Source organism: Periplaneta americana, chromosome 5 (genome assembly GCF_040183065.1).
Source record: "Periplaneta americana isolate PAMFEO1 chromosome 5, P.americana_PAMFEO1_priV1, whole genome shotgun sequence".
Lineage (NCBI taxonomy): Eukaryota > Metazoa > Arthropoda > Insecta > Blattodea > Blattidae > Periplaneta > Periplaneta americana.
In genome coordinates this window covers 173,894,460-173,921,671 of record NC_091121.1, presented here as the reverse complement: position 1 = coordinate 173,921,671, position 27,212 = coordinate 173,894,460, and the positions used below count along the sequence as shown (strand labels likewise).

General features: G+C 33.7%; 1 protein-coding gene across 1 annotated transcript; it reads left to right on the top strand.

Annotated features, from left to right (window-relative positions):
* Positions 1 to 340: 340 nt before the first annotated feature.
* LOC138700287 (acidic mammalian chitinase-like) lies at positions 341 to 26,128 on the top strand. Its single transcript, XM_069826793.1, has 11 exons — positions 341 to 398; positions 4,860 to 4,929; positions 7,732 to 7,902; positions 11,038 to 11,138; positions 11,273 to 11,383; positions 15,187 to 15,314; positions 17,057 to 17,183; positions 19,379 to 19,564; positions 21,990 to 22,112; positions 23,443 to 23,586; positions 25,985 to 26,128. Exons 2-10 carry the CDS (start codon positions 4,869 to 4,871, stop codon positions 23,569 to 23,571), a joined length of 1,137 nt encoding a protein of 378 aa, XP_069682894.1. The 5' UTR covers positions 341 to 398; positions 4,860 to 4,868; the 3' UTR covers positions 23,572 to 23,586; positions 25,985 to 26,128.
* The last annotated feature ends 1,084 nt before the right edge of the window (positions 26,129 to 27,212 follow it).

Below are 27,212 nucleotides of genomic sequence, written 5' to 3'. Positions count from 1 at the left end.
TCAAGAAATTCAAGTAAGTGTTTGTAGATCGTTTATTGAACTTCAAAATAAGTTGTTTGTAGATCGTTTATTGAACTTCAAAATAAGTATAAGTGTACATAGTTTTCAGATCTACACAATGTTTACAGTCCTACTGTTTATATAACAGGAAGGAATAATGCGGTCATGAACTGGAACAAATTCCCTAGAACATATTGTCATAAAATATGTGATGATCTAATTTGACTAAATAATGTCACCCATTATATTAATGTCAGTTGGTTTTATCATAGCATAAATATTGAACATATAATTCATGAGAAACAATGCATAAGTGACAGCAGGCACCAATACTAGTGGAGTATATAAACGAGAAGTGCATCGCTAACTGCTACTTGCACCTTGGCTACATACCTCAGGTGAGCAATATCCTACAAAAAGTTATTTCTTACTTTAATAGTATGTAGTATATTACCAATATAGCTACTTACACTTAATATATGTTGCATTCTTCTCATCTTCAAGCAACTGTGTGAAATTGTCACTTTGTACGAACAGAATAACACAATCATATTATAAATTATTTAAAATAATAACGTGTTATGTACGTACCGGTACTACATGAAGACGATCTTTTCCTGGCTTCTTTAGTCATCGAGTCACACAAGTCTCAAACCACCATTATTAAATTGTAATAATTTCAGTCACACAATTTTTATTACCACGGACTAAAGCAACATTCGAAATTCAACTAGGCCTACTTCGTTTGAGTTTTGTAGACTGCCAACTCTGCAAAATAAAATAGCATAATAACACAGTCTAGTATATACAGTCACGAAGCTCAATACGTCGTAAATATGCATCCATAGATAATTGCTAACTATTAGGATCGCTACTATCGCTTCATTACAGACAATGGGGAAATAGTACCAGCACAGTCTATTGTTCCTAGTACCCTCATAAACTCAAGCTTCGTGACTGTGTATACTAGACTGTGATAATAATACATGTTTTAAAGTATTCGTAAAAAATAAATAAAATTTTGATAAATTCAGCTGTAGGCTATTTGTATTTGTTTAGCTGGGCCGGAACACGCCGGAATGCCGTTCCGTAAAATAAAATGTTTGCATGTCGGAAACATGAAGATGCCAAACTTGACACCGATACCCGTAAGAGTCCATTAGACAATATTGATAAAGTGAGCTCCTGTAAATATTTTTCAACTAAATCAATGCTTGTATACCTAAAGCAAGTACGGTATTGTATAAAATGTTGACAAATATGATTTTAGTTTCTTTTTTAGATAAACATAGGAACACTTATAAGGTAATGTTTGAATACATGACACTCAGCTATTTATTGGTTACTTTTTGCCTGATCCTTAGTTCTTATTTCTACCGCTAGGCGCGCAATAGAAGTTTTTTTTATTTAAACATACACTTTTCAAGTAACTTGAATTCAAGTCACTTCATTCGACGAACTTGAAAAGTGTGAACTATGTTTCAAGTTGACTTCAAGTCAATTAACGGCTTGAAACTTACTCGTCTTTTACGAAAACAACTGTCTTATTTTAAGCGATTATTTTTCTGGAACAAATATACAATACAAATTAAATAAAAATTAACACCAAAATCAGCTCCATATACATAATGTCTACTAAGACAAAATAATTCCATTTTAAAAATTCGCTCTTTTGACTCTAGTGGACGCTTCTTGCGCCACTAGTAGAGAAAAAGAGAAAGCCATCCAAACGCTTCTTGCACCCCTAGTGGTAGAAAATGAGAAAAATTAAAATTCACAATGAGAATAAAATGCAGTTTATTCAAACATTACTCGCATATAAACAATGGGTAATATTTGATAAGGCAAAAACGGAGTACTAGTATAGGAATGCGTCACTCCTAATAATATCCTACGCCAATGCATGCACCCTTCGAAAATCGAAGGCACTTCAAAATTTTTCAGTCCAGGGCAATTTATTTCAATGCAATGAAGATGACATTTCTTTATTTGTGCTACTTGAGGCAAAAATGACTATTTTTTAATCTTTTTAGAAGCAAAGTAGTTTTCCTTTTTATTTTATTTATCTCCTAGCAACCTGGAACTCCTTGTAAAATAAAAAACCGAAACGCACCTAGTATTATACTTATTTGTGGCTTTTAAGGAACCTGGAAGTTCATTGCCACCCTCACATAACCCGCCATCAGTCCCTATCCTGAGCAAGATTAATCCAGTCTCTACCATTATATCCCACTTTCCTCAAATCCATTTTATATTATCCTCCCACCTACGTCTCGACCTCCCCAAAGGTCTTTTTCCTCTGTCCTCCCAGCTATCTATCTATATGCATTTCTAGATTCGCCCATATGTGCTACATGCCCTGCCCATCTCAAACATCTGGATTTAATGTTCCTAATTATGTTAGGTGAAGAATACAATGTGTGTGTTCTGCATTGTATAATTCCCCCATTCTCCTGTAACTTCATCTCTCTCAGCCCCAAATATTTTCCTGAGTACCTTATTCCCAAACACCCTTAACCTCTGTTTCTCTCTCAAAGTGAGACTCCAAGTTTCACAACCATACAGAACTGGTAATATAACTGTTTTATAAATTCTAACTTTCAGATTTTTTGAGAGTAGACTGGATGGCAAAAGCTTCTCAACCGAATAATAACAGGCATTGCCCATATTTATTCTGCATTTAATTTCCTGTCGAGTGTAATTTATATTTGTTACTGTTGCTCCAAGATATTTGAATTTTTCCAACTCTTCAAAGGATAAATTTTCAATTTTTATATTTCCATTTCGTACAATATTCTGGTCACGAGACAATCATATACCGGTACTTCGTCTTTTCGGGATTTACTTCCAAACCTATCTCTTTACTTGCTTCAAGTAAAATTCTCGTGTTTTCCCTAATAGTTTGTGGATTTCCTCCTAGCATATTCACGTCATCCACACAGACAAGCAACTGATGTAATCCATTCAATTACTTTTTTAATTTTAATGCTTTGATGAATAAATTAAGTAGAGTTACCAAACGTCCGTATTTTGAAGGTCTGTCCTGTCATCTGTATTTATTTTTGAAGATTTGTTAAATGCTCACTTTTATTAAAAAGTCCCAATCATTTCATTTTCAATAATTACATTTCAAAACAATTTTGAACTGCGAATAAAACTTTAGTTTCTCGTCCATACATTTTATTCAGAGACTGAACTCACTTCAACGGTATAATAGTAGGTACTCCAAGTATTAGTGTCAATGGTCGATATTCACTTTGGAATACAAGCCACGAATAAACCATGGCAGATCATGCTTTGTTCATAAAATTGGTCAGTCGGCACGCATAAACAGTACCGGTAGCATATTCCACAGCACCATCAGTAATATGAGGATGAGCCAATTTCAGGTTTTTTTTTTTTTTCCACCTGAAAATTAGCATCTGTAAAACTGTAAACATACGAAATTATTCTTCTGAGTGTAGTGATGGCCAAGGCTTCAGTCATCTGTCAACAAATATATGGTTAATGAAGCAGTTTTTGTAATTAGACCTACCAGTAAAATGTTTTAAAAAGAAAATAGTATTTTTCATGTATGTGTCTGTATGTAGTGCTGGCACTAAAAGGTACCGGTACTGTACTGTAATTATACTTCTTTTTATTTAATTAATTTTAATGCTTTTCTTTCACTGTATAGATAATTATTTAATATATGCCTACGCAACTTAATGAGTACTATCAATTCTGCAGCTTAAATTTGGCCTTCGAATCTAAAATAAGTCCTAAGGAAGAGGACATTTACAAACGTTTTGTGTCCAGCTTTTTGAACCAGTTTGTACTGTTTGTAATGAGATAAATGAATCTGTAAAGATGCTGGGTATGTATTTGGAAACTAAACTAAGGTGGTATAGCCATGTCAGTTATGTAAAAGAATTCCTAGAGTAATTTATCTTTTGAGAAGTATCATGTACAAGATTCCCAAACATTATTTAAAACATGTTTACTATGTACTATTTGAAAGTGTTATTAGATATGGATTACTTTTATATGGAAATAGTTCTGACCTTCCAAACATTCTGTTACTGCAGAAAAAGGCAGTTCGTATTATAACAATGTCACCACCCAGACTATCATGTAGATCTCTTTTAAAAAATGAAAAGATTATAACAGTCTACAATCTATATATTTTTGAACTTTTAATGTATGTAAACAAGAATATTACTAATTATACAAGTATAGTAGATCTGCATCGCTATGAAACAAGAAATAATGTTCAATTAAATGTACCACATGTCAGGTTGCAAAAAACACAATCAAGCTATGTAATTACCGCAATAAAAGTATATAATAAGATACCTACAAATATAAAGGCACTTAATGAAACATAATTTAAATTTCAGATTAAGAGATGGCTACAAAATAATCCCTTTTATAATATGGATGAATTTTTTGAAAATGATGTAGTATTTTAGTTAAATTTTATTATTTTTTACTATTTTAATATTTTAAATATTGACACATTGTTTTTTTATATTATCACATTGACGAGGCCGCATATATTCTTGTACCTTCAGGCAAATTATGAATATGAATTCCCTAAGAGTATCTGGTAACCCTAAGCATATGGTCCTTGTGTTCCCTAAACACGTTCTGGTTGAAGACACAGAGTCGTGCTAACCCTACGTTTCAGGAATCTTGTCCCTCATTTCTCTTGTACACAAAGTTAAACCTGGCCACATAAACAAACCTCTATACGAATGAAACATCTAAAAAGGAAACGTGTGGCTTTCATTTTCCTTCCATATCTACTGTTAACATAGAAGCAGATGACAGTTGGCCTCTAAATGTCAGTTCATGTCTCATTTTATTTTCTTATACAGATTGTCAAGATGAGATGCTGGCTCCCTCTCCTGTCTGTGCTAGTGGTTGTGTCCAGTTACGTGGATGCATGTAAGTCAGGCAATTTACAACATCAGGCTGTTATATATTCGCGCAAGCTAATAATTATTCTCCTTGTTACTTCATCTGCAATATTGATCGGTCTACTATTAAATATAATGGACATATCTGAATAAGAAATACTAAAATTTAATATGAATATTTAATATGAAATAATGTCCACTAATTTATTTACTAGCACTATACTTTTATACTACCGTAATCTAAATTTATACTTAAGGATGTTTACCAGAATTTAACAGTAAATGCTAGGGAAATAGGATTATGTATTAATAGAGAAAAAAACAAAGGGCATGAGAGTAACTACACAGAAATGGAATGAAGATACGGAAGAAATAAATGTAGAGGACCATAATATTGAAATGGTTAAAAGTTTTATATGTCTGGGTTCAATAATTAATTCAATAAATTATGAGAATGATGAAATAAATAGAAGGATTCTTCAGGCAAATAGGGCATATTATAGTATTTTGGACTTAATGAAGTCCAGAGTGATTCACAGAAATTAATAACAAGGTAAGATTATACAAAACAATTATTCGACCTATTATTTCATATGGATGTGAGACATGGACACTCACAAAAAGGTTAGAAGAAAAATTGGATGCTTTCGAGAGGAAAATATTAAGGAGAATATATGGGCTAAAACAAGAAAAGGGAGAATGGAGAATAAGATTTAATAAAGAGTTATACAAAGAAGTTAAACTATCTGTATTCATTAGATTAAAGGGACTCCTGTGGGCTGGTCACTTGGTTAGGATGGAGGACAAAAGGGTTCCAAAAAAAGCACGGGAACACACAATTTGGGGGAAGAGGGGTTCATTCATTCATTCATTCATTCATTTATTTTATTCCATAGATCTTACATGAGCAATGAAGCTTTAAGATGTGGAACATGTCAACATTTTACAATATTACAATTACAATTTTTACAAAGTTTTATAGTTTTACAATTTAGTAATTTTCTAAAATTTTTACAATGTTGTACAATTTTTTTTTTTTTTTTTTTTTTTTTTTTTTTTTTTTTTTTTTTTTTTGGCGAGATGTAGTGAGATGAAATGAGGTCCGAGGATTCGCCAAAATATTACCCGGCATTTGCCTTTTCGGTGGGGGAAACCTCGGAAAAACCCAACCAGGTAATCAGAAGACCGAGGAATAGATGGGAGGACGTAGTGCGAGAGGATGCCAGGAGCTTGTTAGGTATAAGAAGTTGGAAAACAAGGGCAAGGAACAGAGAGGAATGGAGGCGAAGGATTGAAGAGGCGAGGGTTCGATTTGGACTGTAGTGCCAAGGAAGAAGAAGAAGAAGAAGAAGAATCTAAATTTATAATCATCAGAATATATTTACTTACATGCATTATCATTGGTGCCAGTACTACAGGTAGCTCAGAATTCACTTGGTACAAGGTATAGCCTATACAGGGCAGATCCAGTCAGGCTATAGCGTGAAAGGGAGTCAAAATAAAAGTATAAAGAGAAAAAGAGAAACAAAATTATGTGAATTTCTCCAATGACATACTGCAAGCCTGTTAAGAGCTAAATTACATCCTTTTTTCGCCGAATTGTATCATAATTTAACCAGAGTGCAAATGATGGGGGGATGCCAGGGATCATTCTCCATGTAGAGAATTTTATGTCCCCTGCTGAAAAGGTATTCATTCGTCCCTGCCAGGGACAACATTTCTGTGTTGTTTGGGTAAAGGGACATAAGTCATAAAATGAGTGTGAAGATAAATGAAAATTAAACTTGCAACCCTTATTGCAAATAATTTTCTACGCAAATAAAACACATGCACCGTAGCATTTAGTAATAACCTTATGGTTGGAGGAAAGCAAGCTTGCTTGCTACAAGTAGAAGCATAGTGAGGGAGGGAAGCTTTTAGTCCACTTTTTTCTTCCCCTGACATGCAGGCAGGTTCCACGAGATACCAAATGACCTATAAACATATATTTTTATACATTTGCCAATGTTTTAAACGTCATGGAGAGAATAAAAGTAATAAATAACTTATCATGTATATTGGAATACTTATACAGTAGAACCTCTATTATCCGTGGTAATGAAGGGGATGGGCTGAACGGTTGATTGAAAAAATCGGATAATCCGTACAATGGAAGATTTTGTAATTTCCTCCATGGTCTTGTATTTAACTCGCTATGTAGTGGATCAGAAGTTCACTAATTTAAGTCTGGTTGTCAACGACGGGTTTTTAAGGGACAAGGAAGCCCTTTGTAATGAATGTCTCAGGAAAGATAGGAATAAAGGAGGTTTCATGTTGTAGATTTACATACCTTTTTACACTTTATCCTTATTTTGTTTTTTTATTAAATCGCGCAGTTGTAACTCCAATCTCGTATTCTGATGCGAGATAAGCCACAGTTTCTCTTTCTCAAACCATTCAATTATTTCCATTTTTTTCGATACTTAGCACAACACGTTTTCTGTTAACACCCTTGGAAGACTTTTTATATAGGCCTACATGTTATATTACAGAACAGCAATTCGAACAGTAGACAATGCTGTGTAATGATAAAGGTTTGTAATAACACTCTATAGCAAAAACATATGTAGAACCTACTAATATGATGTACAAAACAGCACTTCATATAAGTTATTTATTTCTGAAGAAAAAAAAAAAGAGCGAGAAATAGACAGTCAGATAATCCGCCAATCGGTTAACAGGGTGACGGATAATCAAGATTCTACTGTATTTTATATTTTATAATACTGTAATTACTTATGTTCTGAAAAAGTATGGGTGCTATAGTGAGATTTTACCGATCATATTTCAGACAGGATTGTATGTTATCTTGAAAGCTGGGCAACATATCGAACTGGAAATGGCAAGTTTGAGGTAGAAGACATTGATCCACATCTTTGTACCCATGTGATATACAGCTTTGTTGGTATAAGTGGTGACGGTCAAGTCACTCTACTGGATTCCTGGAATGACATCGACAAGGGTAAGTGTTTTATTTCAATACAATCTCTGTTAACTACTGGGGGAGGACAAGACTGTCCACTATATCAGATCATATTAAAATATTTTATATATTTCCCCATTAATAAACTTGTCATATAATTTACTTGGACATCACTATCATCTGTAACCCCATCTACAACAATTATGGTACCAGTATTTAAGCATAGTGAATAAAATATAACAAATACGCAGTAGCTACAATGTGATATTATTACTTACTTACTGGCTTTTAAGGAACCCGCAGTTTCATTGCCGCCCTCACATAAGCCCGCCATTGGTCCCTATCCTGAGCAAGATTAATCCATTCTCTATAATCATATCCCACCTCCCTCAAATCCACTTTAATATTATCTTCCCATCTACGTCTCAGCCTCCCTAAAGGTCTTTTTCCCTCCGGCCTCCTAACTAACACTCTATATGCATTTCTGGATTCGCCCATACGTGCTACATGCCCTGCCCATCTCAAACGTCTGCATTTAATGTTCCTAATTATGTCAGGTGAAGAATACAATGCGTGCAGTTCTGTGTTCTGTAACTTTCTTCATTCTCCTGTAACTTCATACCTGTTAGCCCCAAATATTTTCCTAAGCACCTTATTCTCAAACACCCTTAACCTATGTTCCTCTCTCAAAGTGAGAGTCCAAGTTTCACAACCATAAAGAACAACCGGTATTATAACTGTTTTATAAATTCTAATTTTCAGATTTTTTGACAGCAGACTTGTTGATAAAAGCTTCTCAACCGAATAATAACAGGCATTTCCCATATTTACACTGTGTTTAATTTCCTGTTGCTCCAAGATATTTGAACTTCTCTACCTCTTCAAAAGATAAATTTCCAATTTTCATATTTCCATTTCGTACAATATTCTCGTCACGAGACATAATCATATACTTCCAAACCTACCTCTTTACTTGCTTCTAGTAAAATTCCCGTGTTTTCCCTAATCGTTTGTGGATTTTCTCCTAATATATTCATGTCATCCGCATAGACAAGCAGCCGATGTAACCCATTCAATTCCAAACCCTCTCTGTTATCCTGGACTTTCCTAATGACATACTCTAGAGCAAAGTTAAAAAGTAAGGTGATAGTGCATCTCCTTGCTTTAGCCCACAGTGAATTCGAAATGCATCTGACAGAAACTGGCCTATACGAACTCTGAATGTGGCATTCCTAAATGTTTCTTAACTTAGGATTACATTATTTAAACAGACACTGACTTTAGGGGAGGACAGGCATTTTCAGCTTCTCCCCAGTCTTGAAATGAAAAGGCCTCGCCCCCTCAATAGTTTGATTCCAGGGACTTAGCTCATTTCTCCTTAAGAACTCATCAACTACCAAATACGTGTCTGCATGATGAGAAACATGCATTTAAGCGATGCTACATCCCAAAACTGGTCGGAGATAAGATTTTAATCTTTGCAATCTCGAGAATAACTGCTCGGCAGTGCCAGTTGTTATGGGTAGGCCTATTGTTAGCACTATTTCCACAAATGCAAGTTTTGGAAGTAATTCTTGAAACGTCAATTTTTTTTTATTTTAAATATGCCACCATGACTTCGAAGTAACTAAATATTCCTAGACTGCTTCCTTTTTCTTGGACAATAAAGAGACTTGCTTAGGTGGAGAAAAGTCTGTCCAACAAAGAGCGAGTGCAGTAAAAATAAGGTAGGCCTATATGAATATTATTTAGTATCATAAAAAGTAATCGGAAAATTTTGGAAAAGTTATTTTTATGTCCGTTTCCGCCGTATGATTTCACAGCATCTACTTTCAAAATAATTATAAACTAATTTGGAAATTCCTTACCAAACAGAGAGAATGTTAAATAGAATTTCCAAACAATTTTTTAAATCATTCCCAAAGGAATGAAGAGTTTAAAGGCTGAAGGAGGCAAAAAAGATTGAATTCAGAATGTAACAGGTCACGTGGTGTACTGAAGTCACATAAAAGGATGATAATGTTGAACAAACAAGTTTTATTTGATAGTATTTATTTCGAGTGAAATATTGAAATGTCATTTGTTTTTAATAACCTGACAAAAATAATAAAAAGCATTTTCGTAGTTGGTTGTATCGAAATGATTTTAGCAAACTGGTTAAACGACATTACACTGTCATAATATATTATGTTGCACCTGAAAACTCTTAAGTTAATCATCAATTTAAGAATTTATCTGCTAACCACTGACAAGGGTTCTATCCCCAGCAGATCTTGTGACATCTATGGGAAAAAAGCAACATATATATTTATGCTCGACCATGCCTAAATGTAGTAATTACACACCTAGTAGCAGCCCTTTAATGGACCTCATAAAAGGACACCTATTCATTAAAGTTCAGGTGTTCCACCAATCAGAAAATATCATTGTAGCAATATGAAAGCGCAAGTATTGATTATTCTCGGATATGCCACGGAGGCTGGAAATCCAATACTGTCGCAGAAGGTTATGTTGAAGAATCGATCCAAAATAAAATTGAAATCTGAAATACAATATTAAACTCAGTCGAAAAAAACAACACACAAATTAACATTAAATTCACTGTCACCTTCCAGCCTTTAACAAAGCACATTCCCGCAAATTCATTTCACCAATTGCACAATAAATCACCTATATTTGAAATAAAGTCAGTTCTGTTACTATAATAATTAGCGTTAATTGTAAATAATATTCAAATAAATTCAATTTGTCATCTCGTTTTTCTATGTCTAATTCAATTTCAAGGTTACTGTATATCAAGATTAATGTTTATTTTACTCTCTAGATTATATCAAGGACAATGTCGACGTTAGTTTTTCGGAAAAAATCAATACTTTCGCGTCTGCACACATCTCACAATTTACGAGGTATTGCACAAGGTCAGTTCTGCTCCTCAGTCAGATAAGAATAACATGAATACTTATGAATAATTTCAAGTTAGAAATACGGTCGAGCATAAAAAGTCGTATGAAATTTGACTATAATGGTAATTAAGACGCTCATATGAAAATTATGAAACTCGCTTGCGCTTGTTTCATAAACATACTCGCGTCTTAATTACTACCATTATAGGCTTGTTGCATAATGTACTATTATATCATTTATTGTAATGTATAACATTCTTCATTACTCCAGGAGCTATCAGACGTCTTAACGATCTAAGATCCAAAAATTCAAATCTGAAAACCATGGCTGCCATTGGTGGAGCTAGTGCCAGCACTGACACATTCTCAAAGGTATAAAAACACTCAAAATATTATACATACAATTTTATTAATTCCAGGAATATCATAATTTTTATGAATAAATGTTCTATTTTTAAAATAAAAGCAATTGTATTACTTTTAAAGACATGCAATCATATTTTCAGGTGGTGAATAATGCCAATCTGAGAAATACATTTGCAAACAACATTATCAGTTTTGTCAAGAAATATGGCTTTAATGGTTTCGATTTGGACTGGGAGTATCCAACAAACAAAGTAAGTACAGTAACACTTATATTGTCGAAAAATAAAATAAAGCAAAATAAAATCATTGCAGCTCATCATTGTTAACACCGCTGCCACCATCACCACCACCACCACCCTCATCATTTTCATCACCATGATCATCATTGCTGTAGTCATCATCATAATTCTAAGGTATACAGAGTGAAGAGAAACTACTAATAGATCATGAGAAGAGATTTGAAAAATCTAGGTAAGTTTTTTCTAACATTCATCATTTTAGAGCAAATCGTTAACTTTCTATGAAACATTTGGCAACACTATGGCTACTGCAATAACTCTAGCAAGTGCGGCCTGAACTGTGGCAGGGAAGAATGAGTAGTTCAAGACGATGTAGACCTGTAGCAGATGTAAACAAAAACAATTCCTAGCATTCGCCTCCCTCTCTTTAGGGTTGGAAGGGAATGGGATAATGCACTTGAGGCTTAGTAATCACAATTTTAAACGGAAATACACATCTTGTGATATCAGAAATAAATTGTAATAATTTTTACTTACTACTTACTTACTTACTTACTTACAAATGGCTTTTAAGGAACCCGCAGGTTCATTGCCGCCCTCACATAAGCCCGCCATTGATCTCCATCAAGCAAGATTAATTCACTCTCCATCATCATATCTTGCCTCCCTCGAATCCATTTTAATATTATCTTCCCATCTACGTCTCGGCCTCTCTAAAGGTCTTTTTCCCTCCGGCCTCCCAACTAACACTCTATATGCATTTCTGGATTTGCCCATACGTGCTACATGCCCTGCCCATCTCAAACGTCTGGATTTAATGTTCCTAATTATGTCAGGTGAAGAATACAATGCGTGCACTTCTGTGTTGTGTAACTTTCTCCATTCTCCTGTAACTTCATCCCTCTTAGCCCCAAATATTTTCCTAAGCACCTTATTCTCAAAGACCTTTAATCTCCGTTCCTCTCTCAAAGAGAGAGTCCAAGCTTCGCAATCATACAGAACAACCGGTAATATAACTGTTTTATAAATTCTAACTTTCAGATTTTTCGACAGCAGACTGGATGATAAAATTTTGTCAACCAAATAATAACAGGCATTATCCATATTTATTCTGTGTTTAATTTCCTCCCGAGTATCATTTATATTTGTTACTGTTGCTCCCAGATATTTGAACTTCTCCACCTCTTCAAAAGATAAATTTCCAATTTTTATATTTCCATTTCGTACAATATTCTCGTCATGAGACATAATCATATACTTTGTCTTTTCGGGATTTACTTCCAAACATATCTCTTTACTTGCTTCCAGTAAAATTCCCGTGTTTTCCCTAATCGTTTGTGGATTTTCTCCTAACATATTGACGTCATCTGCATAGACAAGCAGCTGATGTAACCTGTTCAATTCCAAACCCTCTCTGTTATTCTGGACTTTCCTAATGGCATACTCTAGAGCAAAGTTAAAAAGTAAAGGTGATAGTGCATCTCCTTGCTTTAGCCCACAGTGAATTGGAAATGCATCTGACAGAAACTGACCTATATGAACTCTGCTGTATGTTTCACTGAGACACATTTTAATTAATCCAACTAGTTTCTTGGGAATACCAAATTCAGTAAGAATATCATATAAAACTTCTCTCTTAACCGAGTCATATGCCTTTTTGAAATCTATGAATAACTAATGCACTGTACCCTTATACTCCCATTTTTTTCTCCATTATCTGTCGAATACAAAATACCTGGTCAATAGTTGATCTATTACGCCTAAAACCATAATTTTTACTGACATGATTTGTCTCACATTAAATTAACACTCCTGAAAATAAATGATTGCAGCAAACGGTATTATTTACATGTAATTTTAGACTGAAAAGGGTTAAATTAACATAAATGTTTCTGTTTAAATTATGTACCAAATTTAAAACAAAAAGTTAATAATAAAAAATATTCTCTAAAATATTACACATAATTACAAGAGATGCTCAAAATTCCTTCCATTGGCAGTGACACATGATCGATAACGTCATAGAAAACTCTTGATGACTCTTGTCAGTACTTCATTGTGAGTAACTTTATGAGCAGCTTCAAGCACACGTCACAAGTACGCGACACTGTGCTGTATTGCAAGGTTCATTTTAAAGATTTTCACAATTATTCAATTTAAATTCATGGCTAAACAGTTTACTTTGCAAAAACAGACTCAAGACACTAACTATTCAGATAATTTTGCTTGTATAACAATCAACCATTTCTCTCGGGCCGTTACCGCAATAGAGCCCTGCAAATGTTGGGTAAAGACTATTTTTTTCCTGCTTAACGGTGCTTCATCGAAGGAAAAGTGTAATTGAAGTATATGAGGAAGTTCAATGTCTTTCTACGGAAGGATCTACACAGCGTGCTGACATCATAATAAATGACCGAGATAAAAAAAACTGGTCTCATTCTTGACCCAACTGTAAGATTCGAAATTAATGAAGATCAACCAAAGCAGGTACATGAAGAGAAACGCGCTATTTACCTTCCATGCTGTGATGCTCTCAGTCATAAATATAATATTCAAGATTGGAATGTCATTGGACTTATGTTTGGTGCGCGAGGAACAATTCCCAAATTTACATTGGAGATCCTCAGAAAATTAAAGGTTCCTGAAAAGACTCTTCAGACAACTGCATGAACCATTTTAAAATCTTCATTGAACACCATCAATCAACATCTCTATTCTTCTTTATAATATTCAATGTATATTACTTTATTTTCAATAAATTTTTATCTTTTGATAGCTATCACATCTTGTAGCAGAATATTCTTTTTTAAAATTTCATTATGTATTTTTTTTAACATTAATTTACATTTTCTTTTCTGTTCATTTGAATTGATTAGGATGCCGATATTTTAAATCCAAGATTTGGACGGCTATCATTTCGATTTGATTGATTAAAATGTAGATTTGCCTCTTAAATTTTGGCGCATTGGCCCCTTCCACCTTGTACAGCATTCATTTAAGTGCTAGAAATGCTGTTTTCATATTTTAATCGTTACAACATACACGTATATAAATATGTAACTTTATATTGTTATGACTTTTATTGTTTAGTACTACTGTAAGATGATGATGATGATAATGATAATAATAAAAATAATAATATCATTATCATCATTTTTAGCTTTGCTGTAGTCCTTCTGAATTAAGAGATTTTTTCATTCCAGTTTCAAAGGTTTTCTTTCTTTCCTGCATAAAATTTATAAATAAAGCCAGATATATATATTAAGTACTTCCTTGAGTTATATAAAAATACATTTTGTGTGCAGTATCATTAAAAATATAACGAAAGAACTGAATTGTTCCTAAGACACAAAAAGTATTAGAAACATATACGGTACAGTAATTATGCTATGTCCATGATAAATTCTTTCCTCAGCATTATAATAATTAGTGTCTTTGTTCTTACTTAGATATGGCTAATGCAGAATTCAAAAAAAAAATATCCAAAAGTTCACGCTCACCAGCCATTTCATTAGCAATGCAGAGAAATATTAATTCTGAATCGGAACAACAGAGAGATAAGAGAGTAAAAATGAAGTTTCTGCTGACGGTTACAGTTACACTGTAGTCGAACTTCGAGCCTTGTTTCATTTCATTTAAGGTCTTTGTCTTCGGCATGTGCACACAAGTTGCCATGTTCCTTGAAATTGAGTAAGGGTAAAAGGCCCTTATATTTTTACATTACTCTAACATGAGATATAAATACTATACTATTGATACTCGATACATGTGGAACTGAACAAACTGAAGAGAATATCGCACTATTTCCTTTTCAGGGTGCCTTCACAGAGTTGTTAAAAATTCTTCGTCCCAAGTTTGATCAAAATGGTCTGATTCTCTCAGCAGCTATTGGAGCAGGATTGGACACCATCGACTCTGCTTATGATGTTTCTGCACTAGGACAGTGAGTATTCTTTTTCGTCATTGGAGGAAGGTTCTTAGTAATAAATATGGGGTGGATTTTAGCATTATTTTCATGCTTTATTCCTTAGCTGCAAATCATATGCTACCATTATATGCATTTCAAGTTATTTGTAACCAAAGGTTAAGATTTTATAATGCATATATATGCATATTTAACGGGTTAATGCATATTTCAGCTTTTAGCGATTGGTGCTTAAACCAAGATTAAGAATACAGAAAATCGGAAAAATGGAATATAGAAGAAACTCAGACAATGAAACACTTAAAGGAGTTATAGTTTTTTTTTTTCAATCTGACAACACTGTTGTTGGCGAATCATTTTGAACAAATCCTTGGCAATCAACAAAGCACTCAATTAATTAAGTGCATTGCTGACTCTGTGCAAATTTACAATACTGGATGTTATGATCAGGCACTAGTCACAAAAGTTAGGCTTGCTCTTTTATTCATAGGGGAAGATGGGAGGATATAATAATTCATAATTAACAAAAGTAATCAGACTCACATAGCCTAAATAATTTATTTTATAATTATGAAATCATTATGAGTCATGGATCATATTCGCTTATCAGATGTAGAAGTTCGATATAATATAACAAACATGGCCAACAAAACAGTTTATTTAGTTTTTTTCGACCCTGCCAACCAATGCACATTGCTGCACTGAACGAGTGCACATATTCTCTATAATGTCCTTCGGGAAAATGGATTTAATAATAAGGTTTCAATGACACACAATTCTGAACTCATTGCAATACTTCAAATTAATGTTTAAGAATTAATAATACATGCAGCAGCTAACACATGCATTCCGCTCATACAATTACATTGCACTCGCAAATCACAGCACATTCCCACTGTCAATACTGCTCTGTGTAACGTTAAATAGTCGTTGGTGTAGTCTCGGACCAGAGCTTCAAACAACACATAACAGAAGCATGTGCGCCTAGGACGGACTAAGGAGGAAGGCACTTGAGCGCGCATCATATTCTCGCTATTTCTACGTTTTTCCTGTAGCTCCAAGAAACGAGCAAGCGTTGCGATACTTGCGGTGTGCAACCTGTAGATGGTATTACGCCTATACAATGTTCCAAAAATCAAAATAAATTTTAATGTACGTAAGCTTAATCCTATTTTGAGAAATACACATTCTACGAAAATATTGAGCTTGCGCAGCAAGCATAGCATGCACTGAGAAATCGCCCCTGGTTATGATGAATGAAAATTATGATTAAAAGAACAGTTATTCAAAACAAGAAGCCACCTTATTGTCTATTCCGCACGTGCATAAGATTTTGTCACTAGAACGCTGCAATATGATTGGAGCAGAAATAACAGGAAGTGTTCACAGACTTCTTTGCACTCGCTAAACTCGAATTTCACAAAAGGAGAAGTGAACACAATTAGTGTTAAAATGAAGTTATTTTTTTCATATTAGTATATTCATTTGATATGCAACTGAAACATTTCTTTTATTGCTATTAACTAAATCTTGGTGGTGTGGCTGGAAGAGTGCAGGTTTGAACTTAGATGCATTGTAACTTCCAGAACCTATCAAATGAATACTATGATACTTCCCCTTGGGTAGACCTGTTAGAAAGTGATGCTAACCATTCACCGTTAGTGCTGAAATTATGACAGCAGGGAACTCTACCCTTATGTCCGTTTGTCCTTCATAAGAGCTTATCTTTACATTTTAATATTTGCATTTATAATTTCTAGATACTTGGATTTCATCAATGTAATGAGTTATGATTATCATGGATCCTGGGATTCAGTAACAGGAGAAAATGCCCCGCTCTATGCTGGACCATCTGACAAATCAGACTATCAACGCAATCTCAATGTTGTGAGTATACTTACAGCATCAGTAATTCAAATTAAAATGCACTGTGACAGTGTTCCTCTCTAAACTTTTTTTTTGTGGACCTATTTTGCTGTTAAATAACATTCATCCTTGTATCTTTGCTCACGAAAATAGAGTTGGTCGATTGCTAATGACTCTATACATCATTTAATTACACTAGTCAACAAATTGAAACTTTTTTCCTGTACCTGGTTTGTAAATAGATGGTTTTACCTAATAATGGGATGCTCAATTCGATGGAAAAACCCATTTCTTTCTATCATATGACATTTTCTAGATACACAGCATTAACAGGAAGATAGTAATATGATATTGGCAAACATTTACCATTTTAAATATAAACATAACATAATACTCAGAACCCAGGAAAGTTTTGTTAATAACATAAAAATTCATATAAACCAACAAAAGCACTAAAATAAATCACACTAATTGAAGATATTATTATTTACAACGTTTAATGACAATTTCCTTCAGCAAAATGGGATGACAGTGCTTTCCTTTTGTATGCTGTCTCATTCGTCTCCCTAAAAAGGCACCAACAGTAATCACTCATCATTTAAGGGTTCCAATGACCTTGGTAATGGCGCTCCATGATAAGGATGTCTTGGTTAAAGCATTCACCCTGTTCGTCACTACAAGCACCACAGTTTTTTGGAAAAAAGTCAGGGTGCAAATGTAAGAAATGAATTTTCAGACATTTTACACCCCATATTTTTGTAGTTATCCAGTAGACCATTCACTATGGAAACACATTCTTTTGAAAACTTGTTCCACTGTATATTACATCCAAATACATAGTGTAACCAGCATAGCTACTAATTTAATAATGGGCCTACAATTTTTCTGAAAGAAAAAATGACAACAAAAAAATCCTATGCAAAATCTAAAATATCCCAAAAACCTTACGTCATACATGGGCACAATTTTCGGTTATATGAGGCACTCGATTTGAAATAGTTTGTTTACTAGGAGAGGAGACTGCAGAGTAGAATGGGAAATATAAACTGCTGTGACCTGCGTCACCTTATCGTAATCGCTAAGGCGGTCAGTGGCGAATTATGAGGAAAGCGCTTGGTTAACGTGAGACTCTCGAAAACGTTTATTCAATTTGGCAAATTAATTCGGCAGCTTTAATTCATAAACCTCTTTACTGTTTCTCTGTCGCTGAATTGATTTAAATCACAGGCGAGAAATTGCGTTAACTAGCCAATAATATTCCGTCCCGTTGTCTACGTTTATTTTCTTGAATATTCTGGCGTTTATCAAGATTACTTAATAGATTTGCACGTTCTCCACCTAAAATAACTTCAAAAAATCATATTTCGTTTTCTAGCACATTTAATATATTTTTTTATAAATTTCTTTTGGAAATAATACATACAAACAACATTTAATTCCTCGTACCTTTTAATGCAGCGTGTTTAAGGTATTATGTCGTATTTAGTATACTATGCAAATGTTAAGATCATAAATTTTCTTCGGAACAGTACGAAAAATAACATTTAATTTGTCTTACCTTCTAATTCAGCATGTTCTTTATGACATAAGGAATAATGTCGTTGTTTATTAAATTTATTAATGCCTAATAGGATTTTCGAGCATAACATACATCGTATGTTCTCCCCTTCTAAACAGCAAAAAAACTCTTCCTCCCATTTCTAATGAAATAATCGTTTTCTAATGCGTACACACTGTTTTGATAATGTCATTATGCCACCACTGATATTGCTTATGAAACTGATATAGAACCTGCCCACGCCTAGGAGCTGCGTGAGGGACAAACAGGGACTGTGAAGATGATGTCACTCAGAGCGATAAGCTCTGTGAAGGTCAGTGAGGCACAAGTTCTCAAGTGAGGCACGACGCCCAAGTCTGCCTTACGTGATACAGTGACAACCAAAAATATATGAATGGATGTACGACACACCCGATGCAAAATGGCTGTCAACCAGTGTTATTACAAAGGAATATGTACTGCAATGTTTCATTCTGTCAAAAAAAAATAAATAAATAAATAAAATAAAAATAGACTATCCACAGTAATATTTCGATCTGAAATAAGGGTATTAAAAGTAGGTGACCCAAAACTTTCACTTCTTTTTTGCTGCTAAGTAATTTCATACAGTATCATATGGACAGTTCTTATACAATGGTGTTGCTCGTCTTTTTTTCAGGATGCTACCATCAAACATTTGATTTCAAAAGGTGCACCAAAACAGAAGTTAAATCTTGGAATGGGCACTTACGGACGCAGTTTCACTTTATCAAGTGCTTCGAACAACGGTGTTGGTGCTCCTGCCAAGGGCGCAGGTCGTGCTGGCCCCTATACACAAGGATCAGGCATGCTCGGATACAATGAGGTAGATTTCTATCATTATTATATATTGAAATGTCCGAATTTCTATCATATACTTATGTGGTAAGCAATAAAAATATCTCAACTTCACTGACGCACGTTTTCCTTCAACATATAAGTTGCAGTTAAAGCATTGCACATTAATAACTACTCGTTGACGCCAATACGGCACTTGACTATTAAACACAGACCCTCACAACTTTCTCACTACCACTACCGGTTCCACTACAAAAGACAAACCGAAAGATCAGGTACTAAAATACCTTTGAAGGGCAAAAGGGTGAAAAAACAGAGCGCATTTTACTACAAAAAGAGGACAAATGGACAATTCCCCGATATCTAATGGCACTAGCATCTTGTATAGCCCTACTTAAATGTTGCTTAGAATATATTGTGACTTGTAATTCAAACAATAATGACTTTCTATAACTGAATTTAAACACTCCCGTCAACAATGGGTATTTCACTCCACACAGCAACACAGTATTCATTATTATTGCACTCCACAGACGACAATGACAATTCATTTGGATTATTGAGAACAACAATGTACTCCTAATCTCAACTAATGTTTACAAAGCACTATTTACAACACAAAACTGTCAGTTCTCAGTTCACAGTTCGTTTGCCTTGGCTAGTTCTTCTAGTTCATTCACTCAACCTAGAAAGCATGTTGTAAATATTCGGATTGTCAATGTTAATACAGATAATACAATATAATATTTGTTTTATTCAGTCTTATGACAAATCAATTATTAAAGCAATGACATATATTTCATAACATATAGTCATTGAGTTTTATACAAAGTACGTTACGAATGTTTTCGCCCATTCAGGCATCTTCAGGTTCTGTGTACAATATCTCATTATTAATCTGTATAATAATTACAATGATAGTCTATGAGATGAACTGTTTAAAATTGATCATGATATATATATAAAATGTACAAACATATGCATAATTAAAATGTAAACATGTTACAGGTCATAAAATTGTGAAAGTTGTGAACACGTAGTGTTTTACATTTTAAGCTTCATAATACTCAATGTAGATCTTGTTTTGTAGATTCCACATAATTCATCATTTTAATGGAATCTACAAAACAAGATCTACACTAAGTATTATGAAGCTTAAAATGTAAAACACTACGTGTTCACAATTTTATGACCTTGTAACATGTTTACATTTTAATTATGCATATGTTTGTACATTTTATATATATCATGATCAATTTTAAACAGTTCATCTCATCGACTATCATTGTAATTATTATACAGATTAATAATGAGATATTGTACTCAGAACCTGAAGATGCCTGAATGGGCGAAAACGTTCGTAACTTACTTTGTATAAAACTCAATGACTACATGTTATGAAATATATGTCATTGTTTTAATAATTGATTTGTCATAAGACTGAATAAAACAAATATTATATTGTATTATCATTCACTCAAGTTCACAGTATATCGAACCCAAGACTTCCAGAGACAGTCCGCTCCACTCGAACTCAAGACTTCCGGGGACAGTCCACTGTACTCGAACTCAAGACTTCCAACTGCGTTACTTCCGCCTGGACGCTGCTCAAGTTCACTCGCGTGTCGAACCCTAGACTGCTGATTCACAAGCTCAACTCGCTGTCCAATACTAACAACAACTGGCTCTCTTCGAATGCTGCTCGCTTTTTATTAGTTAAACCACACTTTCCAGAAACTACGATGCTCGAAATGTCTACTTCTACAGACTTCTGTTCTCGCTGCTTCTTTTCCTGGACGATTCTGTTCGGGAGGTTTCATTCCGTCCCTTCACCTCGCCAGCGCAGCACCTGCAGCTTTGCGTCCCCTTTGGTTCATACCACACTGCAAATGCCTATGCACCAGATGCGCTGTCCGTCTCTCGCGCTCCCCGCCCTCTGTGGGACGCGCAATCGACACTTGGCTGTCACAATATGTTTGCTTTTACGTTGTTGATCTAACAATATAGATATATCTCAATATTCTGAATGTAAAAAAAAATATATATATGTGCTAGTTATGAGCATTACATATGTGTCATATTTCCGTAGAATTATCCATTATAAGCAGCTTTTATTTTATATTCACATTTTTCTGATGATGTAATCTATCAAATGACGCATGCACGCACACTCTCTCTCTCGTTCGTGCATAAGTGCATGTGGACACACATGCACAGAGAGATACAAGAGTTGGCAGACTATTTTCTTTTTTAAATTTACAATTCATGTGTTATTGATTTTTCTTCCTATATTCATAAAAATGATTTCATATTTTTTAATCGTGTGATCTTTAGCTAACTTATAGAGAACTGATATTCCTGATGACAGCAAATTATATTTTGAGAACTGTAAGTTAAGAGGATAGAAAGATTTCGACGTGACATGTTTAGCTTTAAATTTTGTTGATTTAAAGATCTGTGAGCAACATAAAGCTGGTATATGGCAGCAACACTGGAATGGAGACCAGAAAGCTGTGTATGCCATCAGTGGAGACCAGTGGGTTGGCTATGACAACATTGCTTCAATCAAGATAAAGGTAAGCAATCAGCACAAAACGAGCATATTATTTTCTTCTTACTAAATAGTTATCATGTTCTACACAAATTTTTCAAACACTTGACTTTTATTTAAAATAATTTTTAAATAATACAACTTAATGAAATGAGTGGAGTTAATGAGTTATTCAAATATTTTAAATCTAGTACTATAGCCTTTCCCTTTTCTATTCATATTCATAATAATGATTTCTTTACTTCTAATATAAACTCTTTCACTTTGCCAAGATCAATATTCTCAAATCTCAGCTAATCATAAAGGTATTGCAAGATTAGGGTCTATATTTTAATTTTGGTGTGTGATCATGAGCTGAAAAATATGTCATAAGTTGGAATTTTATTACGAGTTAACACAGTTTTAAATATTTTAACTTCTGTAGTTAGTTTGAACCAATAAGTTTACTGAGATTTTCGATAGATTAAGTAGTTTAGGAGATTGTATATTTATTACGTATAACTACTTTTTGTATATAGATCATTTTAAAATTATTAAGTTTGTACTTTTGTGAACTAATATAAATAAATCTATCTATCATAACTTCTGTAGTTCTGGATATATGTCAAAGTGTAGGAAAGATACTTACAGTTCAATGTATATTTACCCAAAATAAGAAACGACTATAAAACAAAAATAGGGATTGCCTTTAAAGAAAAGCACCTTGTTATTGCCGAAATAATAGCTGAAAATAAAATATCAGAGCAAATTGCGCACTTAAAAGAATTTAGAATGTAAAAATAACATATGACGATTGTAAAAATTTCAGTAACAATAGCAACATCAACTTTCAATTTATTTTTTTCAAAATTAAAGTCAGAAGTCTCAAATGGATTGAATATGTTACAAAATTTAGGATGAATGGTTACTTAGGTTATCAAAGAAATGCTGTAAGAAAAAAACCCATCAAACAACAAAAAAATTACGACATTTTTTTATAATTTAGAAGATGACCTTAGATTCTTAAATAATGTAAATGAAAGATTGATTTAAAACTACGAAGTCAGCACCAAAAGCATAAAATAGCTTATAAAATAAATACATGACGATGATGACGATTATTATTATTATGATACAATAAGTAGGCTATGTGAAGCCTGGCTGATAAGATATTTCTGGCATAATGTAGGTCCTGCAATCATATAAATACATTTTTCAACAAGTGTTATAATCTGTAAGAAATGACTTTTTGAAACGAAAGTTTATAAAAATTAACTCAAAATATGTATCTTAATATTAACAGAAACAGTGTAGAAAGGCATAGCTCCACAACATACAAATGAAAACTTATTGAACATAATAATTCTTAATTTCAGTCTGAATATATTCGTAACAACGGTTTGGGAGGTGCCATGGTATGGGCCATTGACACTGATGACTTCAGAAACATATGTGGTGATGGAAAATATCCTCTCATCAGTACAATGAAGTCTGTTCTTGGCTAAATATGATAATTTTTAGTAAGTATTACAACATTAATAAAATATAAAATATTTTATATGCATAACTAAATCATACGGATATTTATTTTCAGTCAATGACTTTACTATTAATATATGTAAGGTGCAAGTCCTTACATTACATGATTTAATATTGTATGAACGTTTTCGTCGGTTTCATACCAACATCATCAGATACAACATTCTATATAGCAATATCATCACTAACAGGTATAGAATGTTGTATCTGATGATGTTGGTATGAAACCGACGAAAACGTTCATACAATATTAAATCATGTAATGTAAGGACTTGCACCTTACATATATTAATAGTAAAAGTCATTGACTGAAAATAAATATTCGTATTATATATCATAGACTTTTCTGAAAATTAATCAAAATGAATTGCAAAATATAACTAAATCAGTTTCAAAGAATGTGTAAAACGTCAATTAGATAAATATAGGCCTACTGCTCAAAACCTGGAGGACCACTTTGAAATATGAAGCTGTGAAAACAAAAGAAATAAAGACAATTAGAAAGAAATCAAGAAGACACTGAAGGAAGCAGAAAAGAAAATAAAAAGGAAAAAAAATTGTATACGAAGATAATGGGAAAATAAAGGAAAGAGGGTAAATAATAAAAAAAAAATATATATGAACAGAAAAGAGTGGTCCCTAATCGTTTTGTGTGTAGTTCTTGCTGAAACATTCCAATCCCTTGAGTAAATGTCTAACAAGACTGTTTGCATAACGACACATATATATTTTCCCCCATAAAAATTACATTATATTCAAAGTGGAATACTCGTATATGAATAAAAAAATGATTTACAATTATCTGCTTTCCATTTCCATCTTATTAACCCAATGTAAAATGTAATTCCGGTGTATGATTATTTTGTGGTGACTAAAAAAACAATCAAAAAACTTCTATGTCATAAAAATACAGTTCGAAGTGAATATCAATATTCATTATGCCTGACATAGATTTACCTTGAATAATAGAGCCTAGGTCTGGTAGAGTTCCTGGGTAGCTCAGCCAGTTGAGCATTGGTGTGCTCAGCCAAAGGTTCTGGATTTGATACCCGGCCCCAGAACAGTTTTTCCCTTGAAATTATTCAAGTCATCTTTACAGGGAGATATTTCTGAAAAGTCAGATTTATAATATATTATAATACACGTTACTATTCGTTAACAGAAAACTAAGATTTAAGTCACACAGAAAAAGTGTGCACTCAATCCTGGATCTTTGACGTCTTGTCAACCCACTTGGGTATATGGATATAAAAGGGAACAATTGAGTCTGGGTAGCTCAGTCGGTAGAGCCAAAGATCCCAGGTTCGATACACAGACTCAGAATAATTTTTCCCTTGAAATTATTCAAGCCAGTTTTACAGGAAGCTGTTCCTGAAAAGTCAGATTTATATAGCTCTACCTTGCTTCTGAATTTCGAGAGGCGACACAGTGGTCTACCACTGCGACCTAAAGGATCTACCGGTACTGCACTTATTCTCGAGCTGAGTGCATTCCCAACCAACACTGGTTCACTTACACTAAGGTTCTCTGCATGTCCAGTTTTCGAGAAGCAACCCCATTCGTCCTAAACCAGCACCTTCTGTGCATCGCCAGCAGGCATTTAAGGAATGCTATGGAATGAAGGAATGGAGATCAAACGAAATTATATTGATGTCTAATTCTAACAAAAACCCCAACTGCAACCTTGTTCACGAGAAATATCACTATGAATTTTTAAAATTAAAAATCCCAGGTCAGATCAGCGACAGTTCCACAAAGAAAAATTTAATCACAGCTCTCTGCTTTGCACGTGTTTCACGTGCAGTCGTCATTTTAAAACTAAACTGCATCTCAGCCATCTAACAGAAAACGGCGGAACTATATGACGAAATGCAGGATGCTTTAAAGATGATGTGTACGGGTATAAAATTTTGTTATATTTCAATGAAAGACACCGGAGAAAAAAAATGATGTGCATTACTTATTGATCCACCCACGTATGATACATATTTTTAGTTGTATTTTATATTTTGATGTTCAATTAATTATTCTATATTGCCCTACATCTTGAACCTTTGTGTTCTACATTTCATTAAAATACTCTGGTAATCCTTACTTGAACTCATCAGCCTTTAAATGTGTAGAAAGACATAGCACTAGCATTTCACTGATGCTCCACAATTAATTTACATTTTAGCATGTAATAGAAAAAAATGTATTTTTCTTAAATTAAGCATTTCTTGTAATACCAAGGTCAATGTTGTGAGGTCTTAGGTAGACTACTAGAGATTTTAGATAAATTTACACATATAGGACTATGCATGGTATCATAAATGTATACAATTGTGTATTGTGATTTAATTTCTGCCATAAATAATTTTATTATATTTATATTTTTAGCTACACAACTGAAGGAACAGAATTCATTTCTACGACAAAGGAAGAGTATAAAAATGAAGCAGATGACAGTGAAGAATTTTTGATTTTATAATACAACTCCTGTCTGTAAAAGAAAGCGAATAATAAATTTAATAAATCCAGAAAGGTCTAGTTCTTTGTCCCTTCAGCCCAGTTCCCAAAGGTGCTGTGATGAGTAAGCCGCTGGCTCACAAGTTTGTCACGATGTTGGTTACCATTTATATGCAGCTGCCTCTTTTCATAGTTTAAATTGTAAAATCATCTGCTGCTTCATGCATTGCCAACACTCAGAATGAAAAAGAAACTAAACAGTGAGTGGAAAACAACCAAAGTCCTACATTAACAATAATAACTGTTGTAGTAAAGTAATTAAACCAGAAGGTTAAAACAGCTAAAGTCCGATATTTAATTGCTGTTTTTTAGAAACTAAGGAATACCGTACAGAGAGAAAGAAAGAAAGAAAAAAAAAAGAACAAATTTAGCTGGAAGTCAACGAACATGGCAACACAGTTCCAGCGGTGATATTATATTAGCATCTTTGGTTCCAGTTTGCAAGCTAACACGAAAAATAGCAAGCAACTTAATCTTAAAATCCAGCATGATAGCAAAGCAGTCGCTTTTTGTTCTGAAAAGGAATTTTAAAATGTTATATTTGTAAGGATCAAATTTCTGCACATTTAAAGGACAAAACTTTCAATCATTTATTATCATAGTACACTAATCTCTTAAATTGACTGAGCATATTAGGAATTAAACCAATAGCTTTCCAAAAAAACACGCTATAAAATGTTTCATATAAAACAATTTCATCTCGAAAAAACAAAAAAGAGCAAAATTGTATTAAACTCTTTTGTTTGAAATATCTCAAAGAATAAACCCCTGAAATTAATGACATTACTTACGGTTTACCTTGTATACAAAAAAATTAAATAATTTACCTGCAGTATTTTTTTATTTCGTGTTCTTTTTTTCAAACCCTGGAATGAACTTCAAGCACACTTCCTCCCAGGCTTTGGTTTCTACTGATCTATTGGATCATCTACTACTGTGGAGTAACAGCATGTCTGACTGTAAAACAAGTGGGCCCAGGTTCACATCCTGGTTCCCGGACAAGTTACCTGGTTGAGGTATTTTCCCAGATTTTCCTTAACCAATTGAAGCAGAACTGGGTAACTTTCGGCATTGGGCCTCAGACTCATTTCGTCATCAT

What these genes read in the sequence shown, in the direction of transcription:
- LOC138700287 (XM_069826793.1), top strand. Translation starts at nt 4,869, where the DNA reads ATGAGATGCTGGCTCCCTCTCCTGTCTGTGCTAGTGGTTGTGTCCAGT. An exon ending in GTCCAGTTACGTGGATGCAT is followed by an intron (nt 4,930 to 7,731) that starts GTAAGTCAGGCA and finishes ATCATATTTCAG; the next exon opens with ACAGGATTGTATGTTATCTT. An exon ending in GGGAGTATCCAACAAACAAA is followed by an intron (nt 11,384 to 15,186) that starts GTAAGTACAGTA and finishes TTTCCTTTTCAG; the next exon opens with GGTGCCTTCACAGAGTTGTT.